Source organism: Bufo bufo, chromosome 3, assembly GCF_905171765.1.
Source record: "Bufo bufo chromosome 3, aBufBuf1.1, whole genome shotgun sequence".
Classification (NCBI taxonomy): Eukaryota; Metazoa; Chordata; class Amphibia; order Anura; family Bufonidae; genus Bufo; species Bufo bufo.
This window is the reverse complement of record NC_053391.1, coordinates 383948334-383960479: the sequence shown is the minus strand read 5'-3', so window position 1 is coordinate 383960479 and position 12146 is coordinate 383948334. Positions and strand designations below refer to the sequence as shown.

At 43.3% G+C, this 12146-nt stretch overlaps 1 protein-coding gene across 1 annotated transcript in view; it reads right to left on the bottom strand.

Moving 5' to 3' along the window:
* Positions 1–233: 233 nt before the first annotated feature.
* TXLNG (taxilin gamma) overlaps positions 234–12146 on the bottom strand; it is a 56411-nt gene continuing 44498 nt past the window's right edge. Inside the window, exons 8-10 of the mRNA XM_040424738.1 lie at positions 11293–11385; positions 10635–10730; positions 234–1545 (exon numbers count right to left, since the gene is read on the bottom strand). Coding sequence (XP_040280672.1) covers positions 1207–1545; positions 10635–10730; positions 11293–11385 — 528 coding nt within the window. The 3' untranslated portion in view covers positions 234–1206. The remainder of the gene's footprint in view (positions 1546–10634; positions 10731–11292; positions 11386–12146) is intronic.

Here is a 12146-nt window from a genome sequence, read left to right as displayed (position 1 = left end):
TACTTTCACACTGGCGTTTTGTCTGTCTGTGAGATCCGTTCAGGGCTCTCAAAAGCGTTCCAAAACTGATCAGTTTTGCCCTAATGCATTCTGAATGGAAAAGGATCAGAATGCATCAGTTTGCCTCCGTTCAGTCTCCATTCCGCTCTGGTGGCGGACACCAAAACGCTGCCTGACGAAGCAGAGCCAATTGGATCCATCCTGGCACACAACGTAAGTCAATGGGGACGGATCCGTCCCCCATTGACTTTCAATGGTGTTCAAACCATTGTGCAGGTATCAATATGTGATGGGTACATATACAGCCCTGATTACAACTGTAAGCAGATAGTTTATGGATCCATCTCTGGGTAACCACTCGTAACCATCTAAAGTGAGATAAATGGCAGAGACATGCAAAAAAAATAAAAAATGAAGTGGACCCGGGACATGTCTTGTGTATTTAGGAATATACCCAAGTACTGAAATTATAATTCAACAGATGAAGACATGAAATGCCAGCTGATGGGTCTAAATTCATAATTTCTTTTTAAAATGTAAAAAGTTATGGTGATGCAATGATATAAATGGAAAAAGCAAGATATTTAACCTGGTACTGCTATCCTGAATAAAAATGGATTACTCTATGTCACCTACCCAGCATGCTACTCTTAAATGGGCTGTCCAGTTTCAGGACAAGGATGTACCTGAAAAAGAACAGGTAAGTACTTACCCGACAGATCCCCACTCCACCGCTCCGGTTCTTCCAGACGGGCTACATTACCCAGCTGCAGCAGTAACATCTTGTCCAAATGCCTTGTCACCAGTAAACAGCTCTGCCAGGAGAACCAGAGCAGCGGCATTGGAACTGTCAGGTAGCTACTTACCTGTTCTTTATTTCCTCCTGAAACCGGACAACCCCTGTATTGCCAGAGCCTGGAACATGCAAACCACTTAGAGAATAGACCATGAAATGGAATGGAGACAGATGTCAAACTTGAATGCAACAAAAATCTATTAGAGACTGTGTGAAATTGCTCGGAAGCTTTATGTACCATGTGTACTCCAGTAGTCCTAAGAAAATACAGATATGGTAGAAAAAAGTAAGAAATTTGTCACCACAAAACAAATTACCACCAACAACGTTATACACAAAATATATATATGTATATTTTCCATATATACATATGTTTGTGTATCTGCATTTAACAGTGAAATGCCTGTGTGTTAGTCAACAGCGTCGATGCCAGAAGGTGGTCCTGTTGAAAGAGTCTTTTGCACAGGAATCTGTTCCTCTGACAATGGGGGTTGAGTAATGGTCTGCATTCCAGATTCTTTACTTTCTGTGATTACATTCATTTCTGCTGAGCAATCCTCTGCTGGGTTTGTCTCTAATGAGTCTCCATTCGCTGCATTACCGACATCATCTAGTACCGTAACCTGATCTTGAAGAACCTCAATTTTCTCGTTTAGCTCATTGCGCTCAGTCTGGAGGGCCCGACAAAGCTTCTCCAGACGCTCAAGCTTGAATTGCAGTGCTTTCTGCTCCTTATCCCTAATAGTTTTCTGAGGAAAAAACAAGTTACATGAAGTTTGAACTACTGCAACTGTATTACCTTGTATAAGACACAAAATGCATCCTCAGTTTCAGAAACATCTGACACATCATAGTGACAAATCTAAAGTTAGTGCAGTGCCTTTTTGGCTGTTGTCTGCTTCAAAGGGCCGGCTTAGTGATGTAAAGGCTCAAAGTAAGTAAAAGTCTGCAAAGTGAGAAGAGACTATGCCACTATGCTCACAACTCAGAGGAAAGCCAAGCACAGTGTTCAGCTGAGCGCATCTGCACCTTTGTTTCAGTGACTGGTGGGGGTCTCGGCCCTCAGGTCCTCACCAGTCAAAACTATTGATATGTCACTAAAAGCTCCTGGCAAATATGTCAAATGGATCTACCTCGTCTCCCTTCACTCCCCTATTCTCCCAAGACGGCTGGACCATTGTACAAAACAAACACTTTTACCTTTTGTGTCACCCCATCTCCTCATAGATTGTAAGCTCTTGTGAGCAGGGTCCTTATTCCTCTTAAGTATTGACTTGTCTGTTGCTATGTTATTTTTTATGACGGTTTGTATATGAATCCCTGAATTGTAAAGCGCTGCGGAATATGTTGGTGCTATATAAATAAAGATTATTAATATTATTCACTCAACAGAGGCCAAAAGAGCGTCCTTTTAACGTCTGTCGGATACACCCAGTAGAGGTACATCGTGTACACTTTTGTAATATATAGGAAGTAAGAATAATAGTAGCAGGCACTCGCTGTTACTCTATAATTATTAAAATATCAATAAATTAAAATGTCAACAATATATAATATACATTAAAACTAAATAAAATATCTATACGTCCTCAGTAAATCTCTATTATAATAGATGCACTTTGTTAGATCAACTCAATATATCGATAATGGGTAGTCACTATTTGTTTGTAATTTCAATGTTGATGGATTCAAAGCTTAGCAGTTGTTTTTATAGAACAGTTCCGAATATATTATTTATAGTTCCATGATTATAGAAATAATCTGCAGGTTCAATGTGCCAAGGAATAGTCAAATGGTTGTTTGTGCACACCGTAATAGGTACACTGGCACCTGATTTAATCCTTATAAACTGTAAACAAATATCTGTGGAACAATTGTACACCTTTTAACTGTATGGAGTAACTCACGGTTTCAAGGGGTGCAGGATTCCCGAGGATGTGCCTGGACGCGGCGTCCCGCGTGGTCTATGGCACTGATCTTACCTCTAATTCTGGCTTCCCCTTTGTGGAGTACTCTGTATAGTCACTTTCTTCCTCCGGCGATGTTCCGTGACAGGAGCAGAGTGCTGTGCTGTATCAGATCGTGCAAGTCAGCGGTCCTCGAGGTTCCCGACGGTGTGTACTTCCGGGTACGATGACGAACCTCTCCACGTGACTTCAAACTCCGATCATGTGACTCAGAAGTTCCGTGTACAAAATCCTGATTCAATAATAGCTGCTTTGAGGATCCTTTCTTGCGTGATCACTTTGATAAACGGTGGACCCTCTTTTCCAAACGCGTTTCGGGACCTAAAGTCCCTTCATCAGTGAGTAAACTACTAGTCTACTCACTGCTATCAACATTGAAATTACAAACAAATAGTGGCTACCCATTATCGATATATTGAGTTGATCTAAAAGTGCATCTATTATAATAGAGAGATTTACTGAGGACGTATAGATATTTTATTTCGTTTTAATGTATATTAAATATTGTTGACATTTTAATTTATTGATATTTTAATAATAAATATAGTGTATCCAGCTTTAACAGCGAGTGCCTGCTACTATTATTCTTATTTATACTTATGCCTGGGTGAAGCATAGCAAGAGCACCGCTACCCCTAAGTCAGACGGTGGAGACACCACATTCCAGTTTCCTTTTTAATAATATATAGCAAGTGTAGTTGACAATGTGTTTCTTCCAGGGCTGCTGAGCGGCGATGGAAGAAATCCCATTATAAAGATCATTTCACAGCATACAAGGAATCCCTCCTCATATTCAAATCCTCACTCGCTGATGCAAAACAGGCCTACTTCTCATCTCTCATATCTTCCCTGTCCCACAGCCCTAAACAACTTTTTAGCACTTAACTCCCTTCTCCGCTGAGGACTTTGCCAAATATTTCAAACAAAAGATAGTCAACATCAGAGAAAGCTTCACTACACAGTCCCCACAGACCCTCTACACAACTGCTCAGTCCTCTTCTCCCAAAACCCGCTTCTCCACCATTACAGAAAAAAAACTTTACACTCTACTCTCCAAATCTCATCTCACCACCTGTGCACTTGACCCAATCCCATCCTACCTCATACCTAACCTCACCACAGTGTTTATCCCAGCCCTAACTCATCTCTTCAACCTATCACTAACCTCTGGTGTCTTCCCCTCTGCTTTTAAACATGCTACCATTACACCCAGCCTCAAAAAGCCTTCACTTGACCCATCTTTGTCCAGTTATCGCCCCATATCACTTCTTCCGTATGCCTCAAAGCTACTTGAACATGTCCATTCTGAACTGTCCTCTCACCTCTCCTCCCTCTTCGACTGCCTACAATCTGGCTTCCGACCCCACCACTCGACTGAGGCTACTTTCACACTAGCGTTCGGAGCGGGTCCGTCTGATGTTTCATCAGACGGGTCCGCTCCTATAATGCAGACGTTTGCATCCGTTCAGAACGGATCCGTCTGCATTATAACTTAGAAAAATTTCTAAGTGTGAAAGTAGCCTGAACGGATCCGTCCAGACTTTACATTGAAAGTCAATGGGGGCGGATCCGTTTGAAGATTGAGCCATATTGTGTCATCTTTAGGGTTGTTGCGGGTATCGAAATTTCGATACCCAATCGATACTTTTGTCCCGGTATCGATACGATACCGGGATTTCCGTTTTTTCGATACTGGGCTGCGCTTCTGCGCAGTCTAGTATCTCTGAACATGAGCGCGCTGCTATCGGCGCGCTCATGTTCTCTCTCAGCAGCACGGGGAGAAGGAAGCTGTCCTCCCTCCCCCCTGTGCTGCTGCCGCTGCCACCAATGAGAAGAGAGGGGCGGAGGAGGGGCGGCAATGAGAAGAGAGGGGCGGAGGAGGGGCGGCAATGAGAAGAGAGGGGGTGGAGGAGGGGCGGCAATGAGAAGAGAGGGGCGGAGGAGGGGCGGGCGCACTGCGCCCCCAATGATAGGATTACTATCGGAGCGATGGGAGGAGACATCAGCTTCACTAGTGGGCGTTCCTTTTCCCTGCGCTGCGATTGGACAGCGCTACAGCCAGGGAGAAGGAACGCCCACTAGTGAAGCTGATGTCTCCTCCCATCGCTCCGATAGTAATCAGCAGCATGTGGAGCAGGAGAGGAGACAGTAATGGGGCACTGCGGGCGAACGGAGCGGCGCCCAGGACTAAATGGTGAGTGCTGAGACATCGCTGGGCGCCGCTCTGTGTGGCCTAATAGTGAAAGTCTGGACTCATATACAGTAGTCAGTCTTTAACACATACAGGAGGCGGGTGCCGGCAGCAGAATCGCATTGCCGGCACCCTGCCCCTGACAGGGAGCTGCGATCAGCGGCAGTTAACTGCCGCTGATCTGCTAGTACCCGCCTCCTGTATAAAGGGGTAAAATCATTGGTGGTGCAGTGTGCCCCCCCCCCTCAATCCCCCCATCCCATTAAAATCATTGGTGGCACAGTGCGCCGGCCCCTCTCAACCCTCCAGTATTAAAATCATTGGTGGCAGTGGCCACAGGGACCTCTCCACTCCCCCTCATTGGTGGTGCAGTGGCAGCTTCTGATCGGAGCCCCAGCTGTGTAAGCCTGGGGCTCCGATCGGTTACCATGGCAGCCAGGACGCTACAGAAGCCCTGGTTGCCATGGTAACATCCCTGATGCTGTGTGCACAAAGCACAGAGCAGCAGGGACAGTGTGGAGTCCTATTCACCCTGATAGAGATCTATCAGGGTGAATAGGAAAAGGGATGAAAGATCCCAGGTTCTAGCCCCTAAGGGGGGAAATAGTTATTAAATAAAAAGTGAAAAAAAAAAAAAAACACTAAAATATGAAGTATAAATCACCCCCCTTTTCCCAATTTCACATATAAAATATATAAATAAACATATTACATCGCCACGTCAGAAAAGTCCAAACTATTAAAATATTAAAAAAAAATCTAGGTGGTGAATGCCGGAACAGAAAAAATAAAATAAAAACTGCGCGATTCGCCATTTTTAAAAATGAGGAATGCACGTGGCTTTTTTTGTTTATTTTTTTCGCGTGGTATCGAATGGTATCGAGTATCGCAATACTTTTTCATGGTATCGAAACCGAATCAAAAATTTGGTATCGCAACAACTCTAGTCATCTTCAAGCGGATCCGTCCCCATTGACTTACATTGTAAGTCTGGACGGATCCGCTTGCCTCCGCACGGCCAGGCGGACACCTGAACGCTGCAATCAGCGTTCAGGTGTCCGCTCACTGAGCGGAGGCTGAACGCTGGCAGACTGATGCATTCTCAGCGGATCCGTGTCCACTAAGAATGCATTAGGGCTGGACGGCTGCGTTCGGGGCCGCTTGTGAGCCCCTTCAAAACGGAGCTCACGAGCGGACATCCGAACGCAGGTGTGAAAGTAGCCTGAGACTGCCCTTACCAAAGTCACCAATGACCTACTGACAGCCAAAACCAAAAAACAATACTCTGTCCTCTGCCTTCGACCACTCCCTTCTGTTGCAAACTCTCATCTCTTGGCATCACTGACCTGGCCCTCTCCTGGATCACATCATACCTCACAGACCGGACGTTTAGCGTCTCCCACTCTCGCACCACCTCCTCGTCTCATTCCCTCTCTGTTGGTGTCCCACAAGGCTCTGTCCTAGAACCCCCTGCTCTTCTCTACCTCCACTTTTGGCCTGGGACAGCTCATAGAGTCCCATGGCTTTCAGTATCACTCCTACGCTGACGACACACACAAATCTACCTCTGTGGTCCAGACATCACCACCTTACTATCAAGAATCCCACAATGTCCATCTTCTATATCATCCTTCTTCGCCTCTCGCTTTCTAAAACTTAACATGGATAAGACAGAATTCATAATCTTTCCCCCATCTTGTTCAAACCCCCTAACAGACCTATCTATCACGATCATTGGCTGCACACTCTCCCCGGTCAACAAAGTCCGCTGCCTTGGAGTGACCTTGGATTCTGCCCTTTCCTTCCGACCGCACATCCAAGCCCTTTCCACCACCTGCCGCCTTCAACTCAAAAACATCTCCCACATCCGTGCTTTCCCTAACTTTGAATCTGCGAAAATGCTTGTACATGCCCTTATCTCCCGCCTAGACTACTGCAACATTCTCCTCTGTGGCCTTCCATCTAGCACTCTCGCACCCCTCCAATCTATCCTCAACTCTGCTGCTCGACTAATCCACCTCTCACCCTATTACTCCTCTGCCTCTCCCCTCTGCCAATCCCTTCACTGGCTCCCCATTGCCCAACAAATTCACTTCAAAGTACTAACAAATACATACAAGGCTGTCCACAACCTGTCCCCTCCCTACATCTCTGAGCTACACCCCCAAACACACTCTCCGATCCTCACAAGACCTCCTTCTCTCCTCACCTCTTCCCACAATCGGCTCCAAGATTTCTCCCGTGCATCCCCCATACTCTGGAACTTGCTACCCCAACATATCAGACTCTCACCTACAGTGGAATCCTTAAAAAGAAACCTGAAAACCCACCTCTTCAGACAAGCCTACAACCAGTGACCCTGCTGCCTCTATACCGCCATGACCAACTTCACCCGCACCTACTGTGTCCTTCTCCCATACCATGTAGATTGTGGGCCCTCTCTCCTCCTGTACCAGTTTGTAACTCGTCTTGTTTATGATTAGTGCAATTATCTGTATTATGTATGTGCACCCCTTATCATATGTACAGGGCTATGGAATGAATGGCGCTTGAATAATAATAAAAAATTTTTTTATTATTATAATAATAATAATAATAATAATAATAATAATAATAATAATGTAGAGTCTGCTTGAAATAAGTATATATATATACACACACACACACACACACACACACACACACACACACACACACACACACATATATATACATAAACACACACACACACACAGTTGCAAGAAAAAGTACGTGAACCCTTTTGAATTATATGGATTTCTGCACAAATTGGTTATAAAATGTGATCTGATCTTCATCTAAGTCACAACAATAGACAATCACAGTCTGCTTAAACTAATAACACACAAAGAATTTAATGTTACCATGTTTTTATTGAACACACCATGTAAACATTCACAGTGCAGGTGGAAAAAGTATGTGAACCCCTAGACTAATGGCATCTCCAAGAGCTAATTGGAGTGAGGTGTCAGCCAACTGGAGTCCAGACAATGAGATGAGATTGGAGGTGTTGGTTACAGCTGCCCTGCCCTATAAAAAAACACACCAGTTCTGGGTTTTCTTTTCACAGGAAGCATTGCCTGATGTGAATGATGCCTCGCACAAGAGCTCTCAGAAGACCTACGATTAAGAATTGTTGACTTGCATAAAGCTGGAAAGGGTTATAAAAGTATCTCCAAAAGCCTTGCTGTTCATCATTCCACGGTAAGACAAATTGTCTATAAATGGAAAAAGTTCAGCACTGCTGCTACTCTCCCTAGGAGTGACCATCCTGTAAATATGACTGCAAAAGCACAGCGCAGACTGCTCAATGAGGTTTAGAAGAATCCTAGAGTGTCAGCTAAAGACTTACAAAAGTCTCTGGCATATGCTAACATCCCTGTTAGCGAATCTACGATACATAAAACACTAAACAAGAATGGGAGGAAACCACAGTGGAAGCCACTGCTGTCCAAAAATAAAAAACATTGCTGCATGTTTACAGTTTGCACAAGAGCACCTGGATGTTCCACAGCAGTATTGGCAAAATATTCTGTGGACAGAGGAAATCAAAGTTGAGTTGTTTGGAAGAAACACACAACACTATGCGTGGAGAAAAAGAGGCACAGCACACCAACATCAAAACCTCATCCCAACTGTGAAGTATGGTTTGGGGCTGCTTTGCTGTGTCAGGGTTTATCAAGACATTTTGCAGGAGAACTTAAAGGGGTTCTGCACCCAGGACCCCCGCCGATCACCTGTTTGAGAAGGCAGCGGCACTCCAGCAGCGCTGCGGCCTTCTCACTGTTTAACGCCGGGCCGCCGGCCCACTTACGTCACGACTAGTATCAACTAGCGTGGGCGCGGCTAAGCTCCATTCAAGTGAACAGAGCTTAGCCCCGCCCACGCTCGTTGATACTAGTCGTGACGTCAGTGGGCCAGCGGTAAACAGTGAGAAGGCCTGGGTGTCGGACCCCCGCTGATCAGAAGCTGATGATCTATCCAGAGGATAGATCATCAGTTAAATGAAAGTGCAGAACCCCTATAGGGCCAACGACCCAAAGCATAGAAGTAAATCAACAACAGAATGGCTTAAACAGAAGAAAATACACCTTCTGGAGTGGCCCAGTCAGAGTCCAAACCTCAACCCAATTGAGATGCTGTGGCATGACCTCCAGAAAGCGATTCACACCAGACATCCCAAGAATATTGCTGAACTGAAACAGTTCTGTAAAGAGGAATGGTCAAGAATTACTCCTGACCGTTGTGAACGTCTGATCTGCAACTACAGGAAATGTTTGGTTGAAGTTATTGCTGCCAAAGAAGGTTCAACCAGTTATTAAATCCAAGGGTTCACATACTTATTCCACCTGCACTGTGAATGTTTACATGGCGTGTTCAATAAAAACATGGTAACATTTAATTCTTTGTGTGTTATTAGTTTAAGCAGACTGTGATTGTCTATTGTTGTGACTTAGATGAAGATCAGATCACATTTTATGACCAATTTGTGCAGAAATCCATATCATTCCAAAGGGTTCACATACTTTCTTGCAACTGTATTTTTTTTTACAGGAGAGTCAATGGGGAACATATGCTGCTGCATGCCTATAGAGTTTAAACCAAAGATAGGTTACACCAAAAAGGAGATCTAAATCAATCAAAATCGAAAATTCGCACAAATGCCTAAAAAAGGCTAGTTCAGCAACATAAAAAGATCTACAATAAAACAGACTCAAAAGCTATAATTAAGATACAGTTTTATTAGAGTTTATTAAAAAACATACAAAAAGAGATGACAAACATAAAAATACTGAGTGCGGTACACCAACGGGAGATGTATATCATGGGTATGACCAAAAAGAGGAGTAAGATGAGGGAATACTACAAGTAACCTACTGAATGGGCATCCATACATGTTAAAGTGCAAAGTGCCATACTAGTAATGTGCAAAAAAAAAGCCCCATTTACAAGTCAGAGGCAGTATCCCTACCCTAGCAATAAATACAGAGTAACACATAATATATCCAGGTTGTAACATACCCTTACACAGATGGTATCTCCTCAGAAAGACCGCACACCCCGACGCACGTTTCGATGGAACACCTTCATCTATTATGTGTTACTCTGTATTTATTCGTAGGGTAGGGATACTGCCTCTGACTTGTAAATAGGGCTTTATTTGCACATTACTAGTATTGCACTTTAACATGTATGGATGCCCATTCAGTAGGTTACTTGTAGTGTTCCCTCCTCTTACTCCTCTTTTTGGTCATACCCATGATATACATCTCCCAGAGGTGTACCGCACTCAGTATTTTTATGTTTGTCATCTTTTTGTATGTTTTTTTAATATACTCTAATAAAATTGTATCTTAATTATAGCTATTGAGTCTCAGTGATCTGTTGTAGGTCTTTGCATGCCTATAGAGAAGCATACAGTATGCTTCCCAACATATACATCTATAGAGAAGCATACAGCAATGCTCCCAACATATACATCTGATGGAAGGTCTTTTCTTTTAAATGCTGAAAATCTAATATCACAACTTGCACATGAATATGCTGATGAAAAGCTGCACATCAGGGATGTGGGATGTGAACAAGACCAGAAACATGGAGACAATAAGAAAGCAGCAGAAATTCTGATCACTAACAAGACATTTGTAAAGATTCAACTCACCTCTTCAGCCATCTGTAGTAAAGCTTTATTGTTGTTCTCCCACTTGGTACGCCAGACAACGGTTTCTTTTTCCAGCTTTTTTATTTTTTTGGTCATCTAAGGGAGGAGATCTACATTAAACATGAGTCTTAAACTTAAATAGATACAGGGGTTTTCTGGGATTGTTATCTTGATCGCCGAACCACCGGATAGGCCATCAATATCAGATCGGCTGAGCAGATCAACCCACCGATCAGCTGTTTGGGAATAACTTCAGCGGCCAAACTACAGAGCTCCACACAGTGTGTAGTGGACAGAATCGGTTACTGCAGCGTTGGCACCACTGAACAACCATCTAGATAAAAAGCCCAGAAAACCCCTTTAATGCCAACCAAAACTAAAATCTCACTTTTATGGTCATCGTAAGTAGTTTAAGCACAACAGAAAACATTTCCCTGGAGTCCAACATTTCACTCTAACGTCAGGTTGCCCTGATGGATGCTGTATTGTATGCTCATACTGCATCAGAAGGTGAATGGTGGCAGAAATCAGGTCACCTGCTGAACAGAAACCTAAACCCCAATATGGTGTTAGTGTTACACAATTTACTTACTAAACTTATCTGAAGAGGTAATAACACCAAATCTTAATATACGGAAAGATAAGAAACTAAACAAACCTTTTCCATCTCTTGACGAAACGTTGTGAAAAGTTCATTACTCTTCGCCATTGTGGTCTGAAATTCCTCAAACTTGTCCATGTAAAGAGATAGCTGAAACGAAAGGTTTGCAGAAAAAGCTGAGTCGCTAGTCGTATCCATTTGTTTTTTTTGGAATTCCCGTAAAATGGTTTATGCTGTGTATAACCAGGCTTAGTTTTAGTTAAAATTAAGATATACCAATCATACCATTTTTTTTTTTTTTTTAACATGCATGTATTTACAGTTCTGCATATATACCCTTCTCATATCTGGCAGTTGATCTTTTTATGCAGTAGAATGAATTCACAGCTAAGACAATTGCCTGTCAGAGGGAAGATATTTTAGGGCGGTATAAATACATAAACCTTTTTCACAGAATACCACCTATTATAAAACGTAGCCTTTATTATATTTCGTATACAAACAACCCCACAGATAACACAAAAAGAAAAAAAGAAAAGAACAAGTGCACTTAGAAAACGAGATTTTTGTATAACTTACCAGTAAAATCTCTTTCTCGCTCTTTCCTTGGGGGACACAGAAGACCTTGGGTATAGCTCATCTCCCTAGGAGGCGTGACACTAAGTGAAGACTGTTAAGCCCCTCCTCCACAGCTATACCCTCAGCCTGGAGAGAGAGACTGCCAGTTGCGTGTCCAAGTAGTGAGAAAAGGCAAAGTCCAAAAAGTGGAACCAACAAGCCAACTACCCAAAGGGTAAAACAAACTCGGAAACAGTCAGAGAAGAACAAAGAATGGGTGGGTGCTGTGTCCCCCAAGGAAAGAGCGAGAAAGAGATTTTACTGGTAAGTTATACAAAAATCTCGTTTTCTCG